This window comes from Anser brachyrhynchus (assembly GCF_964034855.1).
Source record: "Anser brachyrhynchus genome assembly, chromosome: 2".
NCBI classification, from domain to species: Eukaryota; Metazoa; Chordata; class Aves; order Anseriformes; family Anatidae; genus Anser; species Anser brachyrhynchus.
This window is the reverse complement of record NC_137695.1, coordinates 64,537,772-64,561,832: the sequence shown is the minus strand read 5'-3', so window position 1 is coordinate 64,561,832 and position 24,061 is coordinate 64,537,772. Positions and strand designations below refer to the sequence as shown.

General features: G+C 40.4%; 1 protein-coding gene across 17 annotated transcripts in view; it reads left to right on the top strand.

The window, feature by feature from the left end:
* The window catches only part of ELMO1 (engulfment and cell motility 1), a 305,702-nt gene extending 283,240 nt beyond the window's left edge, over positions 1-22,462 (top strand). For all 17 annotated transcript variants that reach the window (XM_080579782.1, XM_080579779.1, XM_080579789.1 and 14 more), the window contains 4 exons: positions 6,894-7,001; positions 10,971-11,053; positions 16,415-16,492; positions 21,129-22,462. In XM_080579782.1, the coding sequence (XP_080435908.1) occupies positions 6,894-7,001; positions 10,971-11,053; positions 16,415-16,492; positions 21,129-21,329 (470 nt within the window). In that variant the 3' untranslated portion in view covers positions 21,330-22,462. The remainder of the gene's footprint in view (positions 1-6,893; positions 7,002-10,970; positions 11,054-16,414; positions 16,493-21,128) is intronic.
* The last annotated feature ends 1,599 nt before the right edge of the window (positions 22,463-24,061 follow it).

The window sequence follows — 24,061 nt, the reverse complement described above, 5'->3', positions numbered from 1 at the left end:
GATGCAGCTTTATTTACTCTCTGTCAAGACTACAAACACCTATAAAGCCCTTTGAGCAGAATTTAGGGAAAGAACATTAATATTCCACTGTGACTTCCGTACAGATTTCATAAGAAGGCATGATGATATGTGTTTCCCTTCAGCAACATCTTTGTGGAGTGAATGTAGCTGAAGTAATGTGTAGTTTTGTTTGGCTATCAGTACTGAGGGGTTTTTATTTTATTGTTTTCAGAACCTTAATCCAAATGACTGAAATTCTAGGGAAGGAGCAGGGTCTGTGGCAAACCTTCTTGTTTTGGCAGATCTCCAAGAAGAAGTTAGACTATTTTATCTTAAGCTGTTGTCAGTCCATAACTCATAGGATCAAAAACCTTAGAAGATATAAATTGGTTCAACTTATTTGAGTGGACCTGAAGATAATAATAAACAAAAGAAAAAGAATAATAGCAACTTGATCTTCTGGTCCACAGTTAAGAACATTACTGTGTACTATGCCTTGGAGTGAACTGTATGGGCCACCAAATTAATTGCTTCGACGTCATGTTTATTCAGGGCCAAAAGAGTTCATGATTCTTTGGAAACAAAATATTTGTTTCCGTGCCTCAAAGAGCTTACTTACCTTCTCTGAAGGTTGTTTGGTTTGGTTTGGTTTGTTGGTTAGTGGTTTGGATTTTTTTTTCGCTTTGTCAGATAAATGTCCATTTAGAAGGGCATGTTTCCACATGCCTTAGAGTTGTGTGTACTTTATGTCAGTCTTCCTTTATTCCCTGAAGTGAAAGTGTAAGGTATCCCCCTGGGAAAAAGGGAGGGAAAAGACACAACAACCATTACTAAAGATGAGTAGACTCACCAAAGTCTAACACTATGTAATCCAATGAACAAGGAAAGCATGGTAAACACAAACATGTTTGGTTTATAAGCTGTTTAATTGGGAACTGTCCCTTTTAAGGTATGTACAGTGCCTGGCATAGTCCAAATAGCGAATAATTGCAGCTGACACAAAGTGGAAGAAGCTCTCTTGAAACTTGCCTCTTTCCTTCAGTGTTACCTGTACCCCAGCCAGAGCAAGCTCTAAACCAGGCCTGTTGTGATGTCAAGAACTAGAAGATGAGCTAAAGTGAAGGACCAGAGGCTTAGCAAATGATGCTAAACATCAAGGCAGACCAGCTTTCAGATAACTCCCCTGTATGTCCTACTAAAAATGGTACAAGTCCCTAACTCCCAAGTGTGCCTTCTCTTACCTTTACCCTACCTCCCCATCTCTTATCCCCTAACCCACCCCACAGTAAGTGTGCCCTGTGCTTACTGAGGGGATCAGCAGGCGCCCCATCACCTGCCCACTGCCCCAGCTTGCTTTCTGTGGAGCATGGCCATGGTCCATCCAGGTTGACTTTGCGCCAAAACAGGAATGGGGAATGCTGTGAGGTATCACGGTTTGCCCGTTAGGTGGCAACCTCCCTTGTAAGAGTAGTGAGATCAGGTAACTGTTCTACCTCAGCATGTGTACTGCTCCTTTTACATTTCTTATAATTCTTTTTTCTCTTGAGACAATCTTGGGACAAATGTTGCAAATCTACAGATTACACAAGAGGAACCTACACAGGAGAAGCTGAAAGCATTAAATTGCCTATTTAAAAAATAATTAACTGGCATTATTCCACAATAAAGACTCCAGAGCAAACTTCCATTAAGACTGTTGTTTGAACATGTGGTAGGACACACATGGTTAGTCACAGTAAGTCGAAACAATTGATTTACAAAAAAAAAAAAAAAAAACAAGGAGGGAGATTACATCCTCTTACGACCTTCTGAGAGAAGGTGAAAAACATTTCTTACATACAAGGCATTGGAGCACATCCAGTCCAACAGGTGATTCTTTGCAGGGAGCGGGGCTGAAGGTTAAGCAGTGAAGTATCTGTAATCAGATCTCTGCCTTTTGTATTCCAGCACGGGATTGTTGTTCAGCAGGGTCTCTCTGCAGCTGAAATCCAGAAATACTATTATTGTCCCAGCAGGATCCTTGCCACTTCCAAAGAGTACATGGCCTTTGCCTTGCAACGTTTCACAGATGAACTGCAGTACTAACTCCTGTTTTTATTAGACATTCTTAATCAATAGGAAATGAAACAGTAAAATCTGGTCTGCCGTTCTGGTCACACTGTTCAATGGCAGGTTGTGAAGCTCTGCAAATCCCCACTTTGTTCTCTGACTGTGGACATCAGCTGACAGACAGCCCTCTTCAGCGTTCTCCTTCCTTTGGTAATTCCTAAAAGAAAGGGGTGAAGACTAAATCAAAAGCCTACAAAGCTCTTTATAGCCCTAAAAGTTATTTTTTTCCAGTAGAGCTAAGTAGCAGATAAAGACATTTTTTGGGGAATAATAGATACTTCTGTAGCTGTCATCCAGTATATTTGTAGTTTGTTGCTGGGTGCACCCTTGGAAATAAATTACCCTTTTAGCTTTATAAAAGATTATAGAGAAATTGCATGCTATCAAAGTGGTTTTGCAGTCGAAGACAAGGTTTCTTGAACAGTTATATTTGGAAGAGAAAGAAAGCCTGATGATGCACACTACTATATTAAAACACAAGGCAGAGTATTTTTTTTTTAGTAACCTGGAAAGAGAAGAATTAAAAAAAAATCAAGCAAAGACAAGTTTTCCATCTCTTGCTAGGATAAGTGACTCACACTTTTGAATGAGAACACACTTTGTCTTTTTTCTGCAAAAAGCTACTGCTGCTACTTTGTTCCATCCTCCGTACTCCCATAAAAATAATATTGTTCAAGTATGTGACATGCTGAGAGGAACTGGTTAACCAAAGTGCCTCTGGCATTACCACAAGCCAATTAATTGCCAAGCCTTTGCAGAGCTTGTTGGCTTTCATCTAACCAGTTAAGACCAGTTAGAGTGACAGTGTGTCACTGTGGTAAGTATCTTAGAGAAACAGCACAGTGAAAGAGAAAGGGTGAGTCCACAAACATGTATCTAAAAGCTACATCCAAATATGTATGTTTTTACTGACATTGTAACACGTGTGTTCCCTTTGCTAAATGCGTGATCAAGCCTTTCTTTAAAAAAAAACAAAAAAACAACCCACCTTTCTTTTTTAGTAATCTGGAACATATCCTGGGATAAAAGGTATGCTCACAGACTTTTTTCGTTGAACATCTGAGCTATTTTCTCTCCAGAGGTCTAACTCTACAGCACTTCTGTACTAACCACCGCAATTCTTCACTTGGGATAGCATTGTTAAGGGTGTATGAGTCATTGACCATTAATGCACATGGAAACACCATATGTATGGCCACGCGCTCTGTAGCCCATCATCAAAATGTTCTGTGCCCTACTATTTGGTCACAGTTTTGAATATTACTCTTCTAGCCAAATTGGTAGCTGGTTTTGCTATTCAGTATTTTTTTTTAACCTTGTTTGTAAGCTTTAACAATGTGCTAGGATATGTTTAACCCATTAGCTGTTCTAACAATTGTTTGAAGTTTTAATGTTTAAAACTTTTTCAGGCTTAAAAAACAAATCAAAACAAACAAATAAAAAATCACAACAGAACGACTACTACAGTTTCCCAAAGAAGAATCTCTAGCACTTGAATTTGATTGCATCAGAGGTCAGCGAACTAAGAGACAGATAGCTCAGTGGCAAAGTTAAATACTAGTGCCTGAAAATTGCAATGAAATCATATTGTATCTAAAGACTCAGTGTTCAGCAACCACCCTTCCTTCAGTGTGTACACATACACACAGATCTCTCTTGAGGAGTGCAAGGGCTGTTGAGAATTCGTGGCACTTCAGCTTAGCAGATTTGTATTTAAGAGCTCTGGAGGTTTTGGTCAGTAGTTTTTCATTGTTTTATAAGCACTACTGTCTAATCATAGTAGAGAAGAGTTCAGGGTTCTCTTTTTTCTTTTACATGCTTTTTTGGTTTATCTATTTAGAGCTGAAAGTAAATGCTCGCCACCTCCCACATGCTCTTGTGTAATTAAGGCTTCTTTCACCCTTCTTGTCAGTGGGAACAATTTCATGCAATATTTATTTTGACTGCAGCATTACTTTATACACTCCACTTCCAACAAAATTGTGTTCAGCACCTGTACTAGTAAAATAACATGCATCCCATTCAAAGCTGCTTCCCTCCAAGGCGCCGTGATCTTGCATAAGTGGGTTATTGTCTGATAAACTGTAATGTCACATAGAGGAAAAGAAGAACCCCAGCTGGCTAAGGCTGAGGTGGTTGTAGAGGCTCCGGGAAGGCAGGAAGGATTACATCCCATCACTGATGTGCCGTCTGCCCTGCTCAGCCTGGCTGCTGCGGTCGCTCGGTGGCTGTGGCTGAGGGAACCTCGTTAGTTCCATTTATAGGTTTCATTTAAGGGCTTTCCCCTTGACAGCCAAGCTGTGGTATGATGGCAGTTATTAGTGAGCCCACAGGAGGATCGCACTGGACATGCTTCAAGCTTCACTCTATGGCTATTAGTTCTTTAATTAACCTTGGGTTATGGGGAATTGTTGTAAGAGACTCCGCAAGCCTTCAGAGCAAGGCTTTCTTACGATAAAACCACCTCTTCCTGAAAATGAAGTACAGAAATTTTCACTGGGCCTTTTCTCCTTCTTTTGTTATTGGAGCAGGGGGTTGAAATGGGAACAAGGTTACCAAAATGGTCTAACTCTTAGGAGGCTGAAGAAGCAACCTTTTTCAAACCCTCAATAAAAACCATAGCCCCGCACTAAGTCAAAAGGAATTCATAATATTTTATTTTATTTTATTTTATTTTATTTTGTTTTATTTTATTTTTATTTTTATTTTTATTTTATCCAGTTATATCATCCTCTTCACCAGGTTATTGACAAAGTAGTGAGACCACGTTGGCTTTTATTAGGGAAAAAATGGTAGTTGTAATCTTAGTGTCAGAAGGATATATTGTCCTGAACAGTCTTGGAAGCACAGAAGTTGCAGTTAAAGCTAGGTATGTAGCCTCCTGCTACAGTCACTAGAGGCTTTTCTGTGGTAGACAAGGCGCAAGACAGTCTATCATCAGGTTTAACAGGATATATTTTTTAAGCATCAGGTTTTGAAATGCTTCTGGTAGAGTTCTCTGTAAAATTTCTGAATCTAGAAAAGTTTCACACGCATCCTTCTGATGCACAAGCTGCCCGACAAATTGCTTTTGTGTGTGTTCTTCAGATGACAATCTACTGAATGAATGCTCCTGCTTGCTCTTGTTTCAAATCCCTACAAATGCTTTGTAAGTGGGGTTTTCCTCTTGACCCCATACTGTGCAATATGGTATGTGCTGCTTACGGTCCTGTAATGCTTATATTTCAGCAGCTCTTTTTGTATCACAGAATCATCATCTCAGGCTCTCCTACCCACACACCTCTTAGTAGTGTGTATGTCTTTGAAGCAAGTAAACAGAATCTTCCCCATCACTGTGTTGACCTTTTGCCAGTGGTTGGTAAGGTCTTTTGAAACTTTTCAGAAGAAGCGACTGCACACTCAGTAAGTGGGTTGAAATGTGTGGTTTATTTTCTCCAAACATTTTTGCATTTTGACAAAATCTTCTAAAAAGCTGTATGGAAGCCCACTTTTGCCATTCAAACTGAATTGCCTTTCTCTGTGTTATATTGCATTGTATTTTAAATGGCTGGCTAGGGGACTTCAGAGGGTCCTTTAAAAAGAAGTAGGGTCCGTGAAGATTTTACTGAAGGATCGAAGTCCTTGCTTTGCTAACACCCAGATGCTGGCTCTGGTGACTGTACAGCTCCTCCGGCGTTTTATCCCAGCTGTGGCTTCATCCGCTCCCAGCGACAGCAGCATGATGGGGCTTTGTCAGTGCTAGCATTTCCCCTAAACTCTCCCTTCAGCTGCTGCCTGGGGCAGCATCAGTGCTACCAGCAGTGAGAGGAGCACAGAGGCAGAGAAGCCCCCCGCCTCCCCCCAGCACTTTAACGTCTCGCCTTGCTCCAAGATTCTGGAGATTTATAGCTTGGCTGTAACAAGACTGTATTTTTGACAGCTTAACATTGCGATCTATTTATTAAATAGAAAGTGCCCTGACAAGAAAAGGTAACCTTGTTCTTGCTGTTTCAGAAAGGGAATTGGCAAGCACCACCCTTGCCCGCTAGGCAGCATGGTAACCCTGCTCTGCAAAGCTGATGTTCTTCAGGGGTTAGATTTTAACAAATATCACTAAGGGCAGTTATATCCTGAGAAACAGGATTTGGCAGGAGGCATAAATATACATTTCCTAGGAAGGGCTAAAATGCAAAGAGGAATGTGATACATGCCCATTTGTGAACACACCAACCACTGAGTTATCTACAAGACAATGGACTTAATGTTTTTAAAATCTTTGCGTGTTCGCTGTGTTCAATCTCCCCATAAATATGGGAGTGTTCTCTCAACTACAAAAAGACATGAGTCAAAATTTTCTTAAGTTATGGAATATCTCAAATGTATCAATATTTGGATGTCCAACAGGTGACATCTGGCAGGGCTTAATTCTCACATAGGGGGTTCAAAATAATGAATCTTTTATGGGTGTGTTAAATTTAGCGGCTTAATGCAGTGGTTACTTACCTAGTATGTAATATCATGGGTAACATAATATCATGTAAAACTAAGTCAACTGCCTCTTGCTAGTATTTGTCTTTGCAACCAGTGGCAAAATCAAGACAGAAATGGTAAATGAATGCCAGCTATGTTTAAGCAAGTGAAATTACTGGGCAAAGTCCCTGCCCTACTTTCCATACATAACAAATATTTCTTCTAAAAAAAAAAGAGGGGGCCAGTCCTTCCCTGTAGCGCCTCATTTGAGTATCCAGTTGATAATGCTAATGAAGACATGTCATTGACCTTGTTTAATGCCTTTATTTTAACAGACAAATTTTGGTATTGTCGACTTTCGCCGAATCATAAGGTGTTGCACTACGGAGACTTGGAAGAAAGTCCCCAGGGAGAAGTCCCTCATGATTCCTTGCAAGATAAATGTAAGTCATGCACAAGGATTGTACTACTTTTGCTTCTTTCAAGCTCTTTATAACTAGTAGTGGGTTCTTCTTAATACAGGACGTTATCAACAGCTCTGTTCATGAAGACAGATAGCAGAGGACATTTACTCATGCATTCAAACACTGCTGTCCTTGTTTTGGCAAGCATGTGTGAGGACTGAGCTCAGCTTCCCAATGAGCTTATAATTTCATTCAGTTTGGAAATGTCGTGCATTTCATGGGGAGGAACACAGTTTATTTTCATTCCTCATCTAACTGCAGATGTCACATTAAAATACTTTGACATATTCAGAAGCACTTCCTGTCCATGGAGACGGCTGTTTCTTCTGCTGCAAACAATCTAGTGACTGGAGGAGAAATCCGTGGCAAACAGAGGTCTTTTTCATTATCATAGCAAGTGGACTTAAAGACAACACATTGCTGTGAGTGGTGTTGATAGGACCTCACAGTTACTTTGTTGGGAGGGGGCGTGCCTTTGTGACAGCTCCTACCATGAGATTTCTTGGGATATTTGGTAGGGACCAAAGTCATTTTGGAACCCTTCAGAAAATCATGCTCTCATGAAAAGTTCTCCTTAGTCCTTCAACGTGACTTGTAGAGGTTCAACCTGCAGTCCCAGGGAAGCTGTTTTTGATGACTGAGACAATGACCAGTGTGGTTCCGTCATCAGAAAATGACATCAAGAAATCAAGCACTGAATAAGGAATAATTTTTTTCTGTTCTTTTCTGAACTGCCATTAGTAATAAACGCCATTCTCAGCATTATCAAATCAGACACACTTGTACAAGTATTCAAGTTGGTGGTTCCATTTCTTTCATGAAATAACAGAGAGAATAATTTTGCAGATGACAGAAGTTTCTCCAGCCTGCAAACTGAGAAAGGAGAAAATCAGTGATTTAAATTTTCTGTATGTTAGTACAACAAAGAACTGTTTCTCTTCTCTGGTCCCCCAACCTATCTGCAGGCAGCACCTTTTAAAATTTCTAAGTGTTCCCAGACACAGACTTGGAGGGAAGGAAGAACCTGTCTAATGCTGAAGCCCTGACAGTTCACTGTCACATTCACTTGTTTTTAGTACCTTCCTCCAGGATGTTTCAGGCTTTTACTGCAGTCTTGGCAGAATGTAGGACAGGTTCTCAAATTGCTGCATTGGCACTGGAAGACACTATCTTACTGGACAAGGGTTAGAGAAATTGCCCTTGAAAGTTACAGTAGTATGAGAATGGCAGAAAAAGAATGAAGGTCACACTTGAGTTGCAGGCACAGTTCCTGGACCAGCAGTTCCCAGATTTGGTTGCTTTGAGCATATTTCCATGCTCAAAACCCCAACCCGGACTGCAGGCTTCACTTTGCATTTGCATTTCCCACATGCTCTTGAGACTACTTGGGAATGTCACCATCCCATTGGGACAGCAGGATCCTGCTTTAGGAACCAGTGGGTCAGACCCATGTGTTCCCTGTGCATGCCTGCTGGCAGTGCAGATCCTGATGCAGTTTGAGGAAGATACGGTTATTTCTTAAATTTCTCAGACTTTTCAGGCTGTGAAAGATGTAAGATTTACCATACTGTGCCCCACATTAGGGTTTAATGAAACAGAGTTGAGAATATTACAAGATGTGAGATTATAAAGCGGCACTATTTTAAACAGGTCAGGCCAAACTGGCTTAGGAATTTTACAGAATATTTTCAAAAAATACTTAAGTGTTCTGTGGATAGATATATACTGGATTTTGAGCTATTAAGGTCTGAATATGATGTTTAACGTTCTCCATGTACCAAATGTGGTGGTTTCCATCTCTGGGGAAGGATGTGCCTTTAGATGATCTCACTCTTCTCACTTTTGCTGATTGTTAAGATTGTCAGTACTTGTGAGCAGGTCAACAGATGAAAGAAAATAAGTATGTAAGAAACTGGAGGGCTGAGAGAAGTAGCATAGGACATTTTGTGTGCTCCTTGCCCAGCCTGAATAACTAGTGTCTATTTTCAAAAACTAAACGGTGGCTGGTTTGTTGTTTGGTTGGTTGGTTTTGGTTGTTTTTTTTTGTTTGTTTGTTGTTGTTGTTGTTGTTTTGTTTGTTGTTGTTTGTTTTGTGTGTGTGTTGTTCTTGTTGTTGTTTTTTATTTTATATTTTTAGACTTTTTTACTTCTGTGAATGTCATTTCTCTCTTCAGGTTGGCACAGTTAAACAAACTGTTCCAGCTGGAACAGAAAGCAACTGCCCTCTTTTTCAGGGCTCTATCCTTTGTGAGCACACCGAACCTGTGCTTAGACCCTCCAGGATCTTGTAGTCATCTTCTGGTACCATTTGAAGTCTCAGGCTTTCATATTATTATGCTGTTCTATATATATGATGCTTTCCTGAAGTTGCAATGATAATTAATAATTTATAGATTGTAGAAACTTTGTCTCTTGCTGACAGTATTGTATTGTGGATTATATAGATTCTCTGTAATGTAATTACAGTTGGAAAATTGACTTCCACTTGAAGCTTAGAGAAATTTATCTTGATGTTTTAATGACCTCATGAGGTTTACTCTCTGAGTGAGTCTGGGTGACAGCGTCTTCCAAAACTTTTTATAACTTTTTTTTTTTTTTAATGATTTCTGATAATTTTTCTTCTTAAAGCAATTGGAATGGGTCATTATAAGCCTTGGTAGTCCTCATTCCTGTTAGTACTAGAAGTGACTAAAATGCTGATGGCAGTAAGAAAAAAACATATATATATATATTTGAAAAACTTAGAGAGGCATTAACAGAAGGACAGCAGTATCAAGTGAGATCAAGGGTCCAGCATGCCCAGGATCCTCTGTCCACATGTCTGGGGAAGAGCAAAAAGAGGGCAGGCATATTACATTAAGTAAGACAGTGATCAGTGTATGCTGTGTAGGTACACAAATACACCAAGTACACATAAAAACTATCAAGATGCAGGTACATGTCTATATGAAAAGCTTTTTCCTAAGGTAATCTCAACAGGCAAGAAAATATCAGCTTTTTATCACAGAAACATCTAGGTTGGAAGAGACCTCCAAGATCACCTAGTCCAACTTCTGACCTAACACTAACAAGTCCTCCACTAAACCATATCATTAAGGGCTACATCTAAACGTCTTTTAAAGACCTCCAGGGATGGTGACTCAACCACTTTCCTGGGCAGCCCATTCCAATGCCTAACAACCCTTTCGGTAAAGAAGTTCTTCCTAATATCCAACCTAAACCTCCCCTGGCACAACTTTAGCCATTCCCCCTCGTCCTGTCACCAGGCACGTGGGAGAATAGACCAACACCCACCTTGCTACAGCCTCCTTTAAGGTACCTATAGAGAGCGATAAGGTCGCCCCTGAACTTCCTCTTCTCCAGGATGAACAACCCCAGCTCCCTCAGCCGCTCCTCGTAAGACTTGTTCTTCAGACCCCTCACCAGCTTCGTTGCCCTTCTCTGGACTGTCTCGAGCACCTCGATGTCCTTCCTGTAGTGAGGGGCCCAAAACTGAACACAGTACTCGAGGTGCAGCCTCACCAGAGCCGAGTACAGGGGGACGATCATTTCCCTAGTCCTGTTGGCCACATTGTTTCTTATACAAGGCAGGATGCTCTTAGCCTTGTTGGCCACCTGAGCACACTGCTGGCTCATATTCAGCCGACTATCAACCAATACTCCCAGGTCCTTCTCTGCCAGGCAAAATGCTTGATGCTTGAAATTTTCTCCAGATGCTTGAAATTTTGTCAGGAACCACTGATGCCTGTTCTAGTTGTTCTTACAGATTTATTTCTTAGAACAGACTGGAAATGATGGTGTGTGTGTTTGTATACAGTTTTAATGCTCTGGTCTTGCCTCTTTTTAGATTCTGTAGCTTTTACACAGCTTGATTATAACTCATCTTCTGTTTTTTTTGCTGTTTGTTTTGTTTTGTTTTTGTCATTGCTTTTGGATTTTTTAATGCAGTGCCAGTGGCAGATATAAAAGCTGTTGTGACTGGGAAAGACTGCCCTCACATGAAGGAGAAAGGAGCTCTTAAACAAAACAAGGTATGTTTCTCAAACTCTTATAAATGCATACCCTGGAATACAAAGCTTGTCAACTTGACCTTCCCTAAACTAATACAGATATTTTTCATTCCAGTCTGCCACCTTTCTGTATATACACACACACTTTGTTTTCGCCTCAGCCCATCTGAGTTAAATTATTAGGACAGCCTACTTTCCTTTACTCAGATTTCATGACAGATGTGCATTGTGATATGCCCAGAGCACATTAGGATAGTCTTTAATAGTGATGCCTTCTACCTCTAAAGTCAAGCGGTTTTGACTGCTGCTATAGAGCAGAGCAGCAGTGACTGTTGGTACCTACTCTTACGTTGTCTCTGATAAATAACTAGCTTGTTCCAGCTGTATTCTCCAATGAGTTGACATACAGTGAACACAGGCACATGCCAAAATTGCAGTTAATGTCCAGCTGTTGATAACTTCAAATCCATTCAGGTAGAAAAATTACTGCCAACAAAAGGATGTATGGTAGATGCTAGGTAGTTAATGAGGTGAATAAGGATGTGTTCAGCAGTGCATTTGGAAAAAAAATGTAGGAGACATGGTTAGCTTCAATTAGATTTATGCTACGTTTCAGAATTTCAGATTGAGCTTAAGCTAAGACTCAAGTTGTACACTGCCAGAATCTTGCACGTTTTTGTTAGTAACAATTGCCACCACAGCAGGAAGAAATTGAATTACTAGCAAAGTCTCACTTATTTGATGGTGAAGGTATTCATACCATATCATATGATATATATTAATGAAATTTCCATTGGGTTGTGCTGTCTGACCTTACAAGTAAGAATGAGATCCTAATGATGTTCAGTCTGACCTAGAACCACAACCTGAGCTTTGTGAGACGGATCAGAGGATTTGAGTCAGTTTCTAGTTAACTGAAATTGAGGAGTTTGGGGTCCAACTAGAAAGAGATTTTGGTGGACAAAATTCTAAAGTTAAGAGTTCCTGCTTCGAGACTTTGAAAACAAAATGCACACACCTAGTATCCAAATAAAATATGGAGAAAACAATTCTGAGAGGAGCTATAGAAAATGAAAGGACACTGTCAAAACTATGTCACACAACTGTTGCAGCTTCATTGCTGACTTTTCTTGCCTTAACTATGGCTGGAGGGAGATATACAGAGCATCTCAATTGTTCATGTATAAGAAACACAGGCAAAGATGCTTTAAATCTATCAGGATACCGTCATTTCTTTTCAGCATTAACTTTACACGGTCAGAAATGAAAAAAAGTCAAGCCAAGCAAGGAAAAAAGTCCCAGGAGTATCTTTCCTTGTTAATTTTTGGAATCAGAGCACTAACACACGTGCACAATAGATTGCATACAACTCATATCTCAAGTTACAGATGAACCATCAACAGCATTTTGCTGGGGCATTTATATGATGCATATAAAGTATTTTTAGTGCTTCCTTGTCTTAGCTCTCATATGTCCTCACAAAGAGGAAAGATAGGAGCAACGAAAGCAGTGGGTGTCAGTGACGGAAATGTGTCATCTTTATGGAGCAGTAATGTCTAGATAGTATTTAATGCTAAATAGCAGAGCTGCAGATCATTTTGTCCTCAGCTGTCAGCATTGTCCCATTTCCTTGGGTAAAATGGCTTTGGACTGGTGTAAACTTCTGGCTGGGGATGTGAAGATCAGGAGCTGATAGGTAGCACATCTGCATCCACAGCTGTTGTACAATATTGCAACAACTTAACCAGCATCATAGGAATAACACATCATTGTTTGCTGAGTACCAAGTTAATGTGGACAGTGAGATGAAAAGGAAAAAGCCCAGCACAGGATGCAATTTGGCTGATTTTGATGTATGAAACCTTTCCCTTCTTGGAATTTCACACTTGGTGATATATTTTTTGAGAGGTCTTTTTGTTTGGTGCTTTCTCTGTGTGTGTGTGTGTGTGTGTGTGTGTATTTATAAGGTGTATATATATACATATATTGACCACCTTAATGTTTATTTATTGGCTGAAAAGAAAATAGAATGGCAGAATGCCACTGCTCTGAATATAGCTGGAACTGGCAGAATGTCCATAACAAAGGCTTCAGCATCTCATCATTTGCTGGCACATGGCTATTATTCTTCCAGTGGGATCATTTAGAAATAAATAAGAGTTAAACTTAGTTGAAATTTGCATGCTTATGAAGCTGGAACAACATGATAGGACCAGACCTGAGTCCATCATTGTTCATCTTGTGTTCTTAAATTTGAAGTCCCCTTTTCTGACTCTTGAGTAATATTAATTAATTTCAAGGACAAGAAATATACTAGATTTTGCAGCATTCAAAACAAAGCTTGAGAGAAGAATTTGGATAAAATATTGCTGTGTATTTGTACATATTCTTCTTTCAACCTTTATTTGCTGATGCAGCAGGCTTCAGGCTTGATGCGTTTTTATTCAGCAGAACTGATTCTGCTCACTTCGCTGTTCCTTTGCAGCTTCCCTTTTATTTCATGTTGGTTGAACAAGTGCCCTGCCACTGCATGTATATGTAATTCTCTGAAGAGGTTCTTCTGACTCTGGCAAGTAAACTTAACATGGCTGTTATCTCAGCCTTTGGCAAAAGACATTGGCTGAGGCTGTTGACAACAGAGTAGGGAGAGGTACTGAGGTCATTACAGCTGCATGGGATCACTCAGCTACAAAGACTTAAGATATCAGTTTATCATAAATAGTGTGTCTCCTATTGGCCTATATGAGAGACTGAAGGAGAGAGGGAGAAGTTTTGGGAATGGAAGAGCATGTTTCCCCTCATACCACCTGCAATAGCTTTCCCTGTGGAATTGAAACCAATTGAAATTCAATTCCCTGTGGAACTGAAATGTCCAGCAACCAGGTGCAGCCTCTTTTTTCCTGTTTTCAGGAATGTACCTCAAAAGAGAGGCACATTGTGGGTCCCAGTGCCATTTCCCTTTGCAAGCATCTAGGGAAGGACAGATGTCTGAAATGTGCAAGGGTGGAAGGAGTTAAAAGTGTCAAGGGAGTGAGTTCGTCAGGTTGAGGTGGGGGTGGGGTGTAAAGCAAAACAAAGAAGGAAGGAACTGATTTTCCTGGAAGGAAGAAATGATAGGGGAGGAAGACCAGAGACCAAAAGATCTAGATCTGGTGTAAAAGGCTGGAGTGGAAAATGACTTTGAGAAAAATTGAGAAGTAGGACAGAAAACAGAAGAGATGGCTAATGGAGACTGAACAGTTTTCCTTTAGGAACTGTTCATTCCTCAAAATCCTCACCTGTCGTTGATGAGAACATAACAAAACCGTGTGGGTGGTCAGCCACAGGTAAGCCAGCTCAACTACTGAGACCACTGTCAGTGTGGAGGGACAATTGGCAACTCCAGCTCCTTAGGCTTCCATTTCCCTTGATGGTTTGCTGTGCCTGAGATGATAGAGATGCTGGAGTCTGGAAGTTGTAATTCCTGAGCCTTTAAGTCCCAGTAGCAGCCAACAAAGAAGCTGAACTGGAGCCAGGGCTGCCAAACTTCCACTTTCCCACATAAAAGGAAGCTTGGCACCTTCGGTCTAGGCCTTTCTGTCTACTTGACTGGGAATGACCAAACCTGTGTCCTTGGGATGTTCCTCTTTCAGGCAGGAATTTTCTCTTCTTTTCCTTTGTTTGAAATAAAGAAGATCTTCAGTCCTTTGAAATTCCTCAAAGGACAAATATTCAGAGGCCAGGCTTGTAGGATTGTTGGCCTTCATGACATTCAGGAACTTCATAGTAGAGTAGTAAAAGCCCTTTTTGCAATGATGTATTTCATTTTCACAACCTCAGTCACATGACTTGGCATGTTCTGATGTCAATAATTTATAACACTCTGTGAGGAGATAATGCCAGGTTTGTGTGGGTAGAGGTAAATTTGTTTGTGTAATGAGAGATATCACTCTTAATAAGGTGTGGCTGAGAGACATGCCTAAAACTCCAAAAGGCTATGTGAAGCATGAGCAATTTGTTTGCTTAATGCACCAACGGTATTAGTAGCTGCAGCTTCCTTGGGCACAGACTTGTCTCCTGTGGCTTGGCAATACAGCAAATGGGACCTAATAACTAAATTCAAGGAAACCAACAGCATTTCCCATGAGATCCTGATCTATGCTCAGCCAAGATTATCCCTAAGGATTACAAGTTTTTATGATTCAGATTCTGCTCTTAATCAGACAGGTTCAAAAATGAAGTAACCCTTACTGAAATCCAAGAATCTGTGCCAGTTTTGAATCACGAGATCAGGTTAGGAATCCAGACCAACATTTATGCTGCAGTTCCTGCAGTCAAATCTTCTGTTTTAAAACCAGGTGTAGTAAATTTAAGAAGCAATGCTCTTGTTGCTGCTGGCATGCAGGGCCTGTTGTCAGCTGAGAGTCAGCGAAGGTGACCAGTATTGGTACTGTGAGGCTCAGGAAGACAAGAGGCATAAGGAATAGGACTTATGATACAGATTAAAGTAGTTCTGAGTCAGCATTCTCCTGCTGGAGCCATTTTTTTTTCCCCACAAAGTAATTATTTCTGTATCAGCTAGCTTACAGGTTGTGAAATTCTTGTAGCAGTGCTTGTAGTGATGTGTGCAGTAACCATTATAACATTATGTGCTTACTGCTGGACAGTGAAAGTTCATTATTTATTCAAATTGGTTGTGTTTCCCCATAGGAACCTAGCTCCAGGTGCCTTTTAGGGAAGACCCACGCTTAATGAATTCACTTTGGCAACCTTTAAAATTCCATCTTTAGTGCTGAGGAGAAAAATGATGATTTTTCCTCTCCTAAGATTAATTTTGGTCTTCACAACCAAGTAAGCCAGATTGTTCAGTTTGAGTCTTCTGATTCTCATTCAGGTAAAGACAAAATGACAGAAATCTCCTGAGAATTAATAATTTCACAGATTTCCAGCAGTGAACAAAAACATCAGTATATATCAGAAGATTAACTGTCCTGACAAGATTTTTGACATAGGGAATCAAACCTAGAGAATTTTGCTAGTTTGCAAGTCAATCCATGCAAATTGAAGAAACCATGGGCCTTCACAGAGAGTTTGTTGCATGTGTACTATTATCGGTTATATTGATTTTAGTCCTCACCATTACCTAGCTCAAATCTGAACTCAAAGTAATCTGTGACCAAGTGAGTAGCAGTCAGCACTAAGCGAGGTGAGTTAGCTTCATCTGAAGCATCTGTGTTGGGCTTCGTGCAGTCTGGTACTCCTGCATCTTTGGCCAGGCAAGGGGAGTATCATAACCTATTTTCTCACTTGTTTTGGGGAACAAGGGGTAGTAAAGAAAGAAAGATCTCAATGCCTGAGTGCTTCTCATGGTGCATTAACATATGTTTCTTTGTCTTATTCCAGGAAGTGCTAGAGCTTGCGTTCTCTATATTGTATGACTCAAGTGGCCAGTTGAATTTCATTGCTCCGGACAAGCATGAGGTAAGTCAAGTTTGGGGTACAGAAACTTCTTTGAAGCCTTCTTAGTTCCCTTGTGGTAGCAGCCAGCTTTTAAGGAACATAAGAATGGTCATGCTGTCACAGAGTACAGGACAATCTGAACCTGTGTCATATCTCACAACAACCTGAAAGCACAGGGATTAGTATGTGAGCAAGACCTTCTGCAATTTTCATGCATATCCTGAGCTACATGTTTTCTATTTGAATGCCATAGAGCACCATGGGATCTGAATTCCAGGACAGTATTTCTAAGCCCTACTGAAATGCATACCATAAGAGAAAGAAAAGAGCTTGGGCACAGACCTCACAGTTACACAGACCTTGCTCATCATTTCCTGGTGTAATAAAGATTTCTCTTTGTCTGGTCTGCTTTAGACACTAGAGTATTTTGCTGTGTGTTCACTTTGGTGAACTTTATTTCAACACCAATGATATGCACAGGCAGGCTGTTCATGAATCACTGCTGTCCTCAGATCATCTTGATCGTGCCAATATAATCAGGGGAAGTTATACCATCCCTAGGTCTCAATTTCAGCCAATGACTTGTGTTCTCCAGAACAGCATATCCCATTTTCTTCATTTCATGCTGCTTAAGACCATTTATGACAGGTGATCACAGAATGTCCTTTCTCTTGCATCTCCATAGGTTGATGCAAAAGGGGTTTGCAATCGGCCTCACTTGCATAAAGACAGTTTAAATACAAATAGCAAGGCACAATGGCAGTCTCCCCCCGCTCCTTTCTCTTACTTGATAACAAAACAAAATAGACAACATCATTGCCTTTTGGAAGATGATGGAACTAATTTATCTAATTATGTGGAATAATCAAAAGTGATTCACTCCGAGAACTTGGAATTTCCAAATAAAGATTTAGCAGAGTACCCTGTATTAAAAAAGTAAAGAAGTAGTAAAGTTTTCCCTTCTTGTCTGTAAAGTCACAGGAGTTAGTTTTTCATCTGCACACTTATTTTATGGTGTTACGTTCACCTCAGTCTCAGTTCAGGTCACAGGTCTCAGTTCAGGACACTGCCTCGAGATGATGAAACACAGAAGACTGCATTTAACTGCATTATACTGTAGTGTTATTAAAGTGCATGAAATTGCATTGCAAGTGAAGTATATTTAGTTACACAGCTTCAACATTTGCAATTCTGGATAAAAACCTTCAAATAAAAGTTAATTTTAGGAGAAGAAATGAGGTTATACTCATTTGGTTTTTCCTGGGTATTAATTTTTGAGTGTCATTTTCAAGTATGTTCATTCCAGAGAAAGATTTGCTGGTCAATTTTCATCCAAGAGAAATGAGCAGTAGGCTCCAGGCATAATGCACCATTAGAGCTGTCAGTCTAAGCCAAACACAATCGTCTTCATCTTTTAAACTGGATGTATGTTAGAGGCTTTCTGATATAAATTCTCCAGAAATTAAATTCTAGCCTGTTTCAGCTCGTAAGAGCCATTGGTCATGAAAATCAACAATTTTTTCAGCTACTTCTCTGGCAAATATAGCTTAAGGTTTCAAGTGTATTTTAATGGTCTAAATGTTCAACAACTGCTACTGCATCCTACTGATGGGCAGTAGCATCGTGAGATGTACTAACCCCTTGCTAGTGGTTGTGATAACATGCCTATTATCTTTATTTCTCTTTTTGATCATGTGCAGCTTCTTTGAAGCAAAATGAGTATGCTCAAAAAAGGGGCTAAAGGCAGCAATCTCTGCTGCTACTTCACAGTTCCCAAGTGAACATTTCCCAAAGGGCACCTCCCTTTCCCTGGACTTTTTCATGGCCTATAGAGGAGTGAGTTGCAATTCAAGTAAAAATTACAAGTATACAGAGGGAGCACCCATGAGGGAAAGCAAATAAGTTGTTCTGAAGCTCATGACTCTTCATCAAAGTGACTGAGATGCTTGTTGATAAAAATGCTGGCTTAGCCATGTTGTCAACTTGGGAGATTTGATAGGTAACATCTCTTGATTTCGAAAGCTTTGCATGAAGTGCCAGAAATATTAGTGCATTATGTTAGTACATGAAATCTGTAAGGTCAGACTTACGGGGTGATTTTTTTCAAATACTTCTGCAGTCCTTGTGATTGTAGAGAGATTTGAATTGGGAATAGAGTGTGACCTAAAAACAAAAATAGAACTAGGATCATAGGATAATTCAGATTGTAAGAGACCTTGGGAGGTCCTCTGTTCAACCTCTTGCTCAGAGCAGGTCAGCAGTGAACTCAGATCAGGTTGCTCGGGGCTGTATCCAGATGGATCTGGAAAACCTTCAAGAATGGAGCCTGCACAACCTTTCTGGTTGTCTGGTTCCGCTGCTTGACTCCCAAGGTATTTCTTTAATAAAATCTCATTACAGAACCAATGTCGTTGAGATTTGGACCTCATTTTTTTACTCTTAAATTTGGCAATACCCTTAGCCATCTGTTGGAGCTTACTGCTAGCCAGAGAATTCAGCACTGTGAGATCACTCCATCGTATTTGTTTTTCATTTGAATACTAATAGCTGGTTTCAACTACACAGCAAAAAGGTGGATTAATCTTATCCTTGATTTTTGACAGAGAAACTGATGAGGGAAGCTATAATTAGGTTTCATTGGAATTTTATGAAAATGAATCTGTAGTAAATTAATTTTTCAGTGGCTCTTAGTCTGTTTTGCATATTAAAAAGAAAAAAGCTTCTGAATGAGTGCCTCTGTTTTTCCACCATCTCATTAGGATTTCTCTCTGCTCAAAATGTGCAGGAGTTTAATTAGATGCACTTGCCAACATGGAGATTAGAGAGGAAGCCCCTTTTCCAGGCCATTGCACTCATCTGAATTGTGGCCAGAATTTGGTTTCTGTGGGCCCTGAATGAGTTACATCTGGAAGAGGAAAGAACCGTAGTTCTGCTTTCTGGCTCACTGCAATTCCTCCTTGGAGAAAGTGCTGGCTATACTCACTGAGCAGGTGATGGACGATTTACGTCAGGTGCTGCATCTATTGAATGGATGCACTGCACTTATGTAACCTGAGCAGAGCCTTTTGCCTTTCTGATCCTTTTCTTAAAATGAATACTGGGGAAACTTTCCCAAATAAAGATTTTAAGTTGATAGTAAAAAAATAAATAAAAGTAGTATGTTTTAAAATAATTACATTTCTAGGATAGCTCTTTTCTTGATAATCTGCATACACTCCACAAAAGCTGCATACTTTAAAAGTCTTCAGTGACATACTTTGAGGGCCTAGAATAGGCAAGGTAATTGCTTCCTTAGTACTGTGAGCAGGACAGCCTGAACCATCAAGTCTTTTCTAGATAGCTAATCTCATACCAAAGCTGCAGCATGGCTTTCCAACACCCTGGATGAAATTCTAGCTCTGCTCCTGTTTCATTACTGACTTAAATGGGTCGGATTTCACTTTGGATGTTGAAGTGTGTTAACTATCCTATTTTAAATGCATGCCCTTTTTCTAGATGGAGACATACCCCAAGAGGGGGTTTTCTCTCTGTCTTAAAAATAATCTTCATTTCTGCTGTAGGATGAAGTCAACTGTGACTATCTTTAAACTTGGCAATATCATGTAGCAAATGGTCAGCTAAATTTAAAATCCATTTTTTTTTTGGCATGAAATCTAGCAGAAGTATTTGTAAGATAAAAATGTAGTTACGGTTGATTTAATTTTCCCCTGCAAACTAGGACACAAGTTCATGATTGCAATCTTTATTTTTAGATGGTAGCATTTGAGTACGTCTGTTCATAGTTGCATAAATGGCTTATAGTAATAAATGAAAGGGACTTGTTTGATTTAAGTTGACTGTAGATCACCAATCTCCAACTGCTTTGTTGCATATTAAAAATATTCAGCCCATGTTTATCTCAAGCTGTCAGTCATTGAGAAAGATAACATCTCCTATTATGAAAAAGTTAACAACAAAGAGAAGGGATTTAGAGGCCAGTTCAGCATTTGCAGCATTTGGAATTACACCGGGTAGCTTGGCATTTAATTTTCATGAAGGACACAGCATTGACTGACTGCAGTTTTTGCAATATGTTATTTTGTGCTCTGTAAAATAGTGGTAAAGTAGGCATGGGTATGTCAATGGGAGCCTATTCCCACACATGTCAGTTGATACCACCTTATTATGGCTTGTTTTGCTGTAAATTAGATAGTTGGTAGAGGATTTCTTACAGAAGGAGTAAAGGTGAATTTTGGCTGGTATTCACCTCACCTAACTTAGCTGTCTTGGAATTAAAAGTTTGGTGTAGGATAATCAGGCTCTCTTCTAAGTACTGGGGAAAGAGAAAGACGGGGAGAAGGAGGCATCTCCATATGTTCGGTGTCCTAGGTTAGGTATCATTCTTTCTCCCATAACTGTTGAGAACAAGAAGCTTGGAGGAGATACCTAACTGTCCAACCACCTACATATTGTCATTTCTTCTCAGTTTAAGGGAGTTCTTCACCTATTTTCTGAGCACATCAGTGGAACATGCCTTCTTCATAATACAAGCTGGTAGAATGAATCAACCTCATTTTAGGTCTCCTTGAGGGAGCAGTAACTGTGGAGGACCAAGCCAGACAAACAATTTATGTGCAGAAAGTCTATTAATGATAATTTTTATCTTTTCCCCATGCAGTATTGTGTATGGACCGATGGGCTGAATGCCCTCCTTGGGAAGGATATGTTGAGTGATCTAACGCGGAATGACTTAGACACGCTGCTCAGCATGGAGATAAAGCTACGCCTCCTTGACTTGGAAAACATACAGATCCCAGATGCTCCCCCACCTATCCCAAAGGAGCCCAGCAACTACGACTTTGTCTATGACTGTAACTGAGGCTGCCACTGAAACTTGCTTCGAAACTGGAAATATTATAACTGGAGAGATATAAAAAAAAAAAAAGGAAAGAAAGAAAAGAAGAGTTTGTGAGAAAAAAAGAAAAGCCGGTTGTGCACCTTGGATTTTGGCTTTGGGGAGGAGTGTAGAAACACTTGCATTCCTCCCTGTTCCCTGCATCCCATCCTTCCCCATTCCCATCTTCCCCATTGCTCATCCAAATCCACATTGCTTTAATTAACTTTTAATTGCAGGCCATTGGCCTTGCTTAAGGCAAAGACTGCCACTAAGAAGCACCCTCCCAAGGACTTTTTTTACATTTTTAATACTGGAATAGACATTCTTAACTAAAGGATGGTGTTATCAAACTGCATGCCTGTGACACCCACTTGGCAGGGCAGAGGCTTTAACTGGAAGGAGGAGGGAGGTAGGGAGCAGAAGCAGCTACTGTAAGCAGATTTCCCCAGGCACTCCCAAGAGTCTGCTCACAACTGAATCCAATGCAATGACAAAAAAAAATGTTAACTGCTTCCCAGTACTCACGCCATTCGTCACTGTCATTATTCTTTCCACTGTCATCTCAATTCTCGTCACCAGCCTTCACCTAACTGATCAGCTCCCATAATGGAAAGTCTGCAGGTTTTTGCTGTACCATACGCTGCAATGCTGCAACAGCTTTTAACTTCTTTTCCTCCCAGCTCTTAAATAGGCCTACACTAGCAGATCACTAGTACAAACTGTGTATGAAGCCACCGTTGTGTCCTGTCCCTGTAGCATTCCCTAAGCCTCAATTGCCTCTAAAATTGGCTTGTTGCTATTCAAAGTGATTTTTATTTTCTTGGTCCAAAGTTCAATAGTAATTTCCACAAATTAATTATAACTGCCAAACATTCAGGTTTACATTGTTGTCATTGCTACAGTTTTAAGAATTTGCAAGGGATTTTTTTTTGTACGGGTTCTAATTTTTTTATTTTATTTTGCCAAACAAATATATTTAAAGAAAACTAATTTCATTGTGAGTACTTTGGGGGGGCAATATTTTTACTTAATTTCCATTTGGAACATTTGCCCTGGAGGGAGAAAACAATATTCCCTTCAACTTTGCCGTTGAATAAAAATCTGAGTTGTGATGATTCTTGGAACATTGTTTTTCTTCTGAAGTTGTCTTTTATTCTTTATGGTGCTAGCAATTCTCAAGTGTTTGTTCCAAAGAGGAGAGAGAAAGGCTGAATCTTTCTCATCTGCATCTGATTTAATTATTCGTTTGTGGTGACAAGGATAAGGTGAGTCCAGAGATCTCCACTTGCCATAGGTACACAAGCCTTCCTGTAACAAGGAGCCTTTCAGAAATCTAAAATCAAACCGCAGTGATGTTCTCATGGTCAGTTCAAGGCTGCTGCCTTGAGCCTGTGTGCTATCGTACCTGTACTTGTGCTTCCATTTACTCTATGGAGAGGGTTCCCTCCCTGCTCTTCCTTTTCTTCTAGGTATTTCACCAAGTTCAGTCTCTCATTAAGTGCTGGGTCTAGATCTAGAGGAACCCACCAGCACTTACAGCTGAAGACAGATTTTTATTTGTGAAGGTTCCTCTCCTGCTCAGACCCAGCCTAAAAAGACTGAAGGGGTTTTATCAGATCTGGTGCTAGAGAGGAACCTAGAGGGTGGTTCCAGTTTAGATGGACACAGAGGACCTCAGCTGAGGTGGCCTTTGCTCCATGCAGCTGTCTGGGGCAGTCATCCTGACTGACCTCACGCCAGGTGAGAAGAGAAATGATGTCCTTCAGGTGCAACTATACAGAGGATGAGGAAACCATGGTGTTGAGTTCAGGCAGGAGAGTCCTAAGGAAGGTACCACCTTCCTGAAGTTGCACTTGCAGTATTCCGTGAATGTCTTGATTTATCAGGAGGCATAAATTGGTAAAGTAAGGAAAAAAGAAACTGAGTTAAATGCTGGAGTAGAAAGTTAGGATAGACCACAGCCTGAGAGAAAATTCAATACAAGTGAGAATAGGGATGTACAATGTGAGATGTAGGAGTTTGAGATATTTTATTCTGTGGAGCTTTGTCAAACTATAGCAAAGGTAGAGAGGGGTTAGGAATGAGTAGAAGCAAGGCACTGCCTGCTGCAGGGAATCTGGGAGGAGTCCTGGAGAAGGGGATGGAGTTAGGAACACATTTCTTTACCAGACACTGATGGCTGCCTGAAGACAAGGCTGAGAGCAGAACAGAGAATCCAAGTTGTTTTATTAATCTCTCTGACCCAGCTGGGTGACTTGGCTGTGCATAACCTTTGCTTTTTATTTACAGACTGCAGAGCTAGCGCTTCAGATGGGTATTGCTCATTGTCAAAATAAACACCTTTCTCTTCTAAGCAGTAAGAGCCAAACACTGCCTGTTCAGGGGCAATCAGATGTGGTGATCTTAGCAGGAATGCATCTGTGTGAGAATCAGAAAGGAGCAAACAAAAACCTTCCCCCTGAGGATGAATTGAGCAGGAGGAAAAGGTTAGACTTGGCTCCCCCACAAAGGTGAGTGCCCCAAATTGCAGGCATGCTAAATTTGTCACCCCCCACGTGTCCTGCCTGTGCAATAAGAGAGAAGAGGCTTGAGCGATGCGTTGGCGTAATAGCCCATGCAGCTATTTTAAAAGCACTCCCACAGCACTCTGAAGGGTCACGGTGCAAACACGAATCCTGCCTTCAGTTTCTAGAGCTGTCATACAAGCTTTCTTC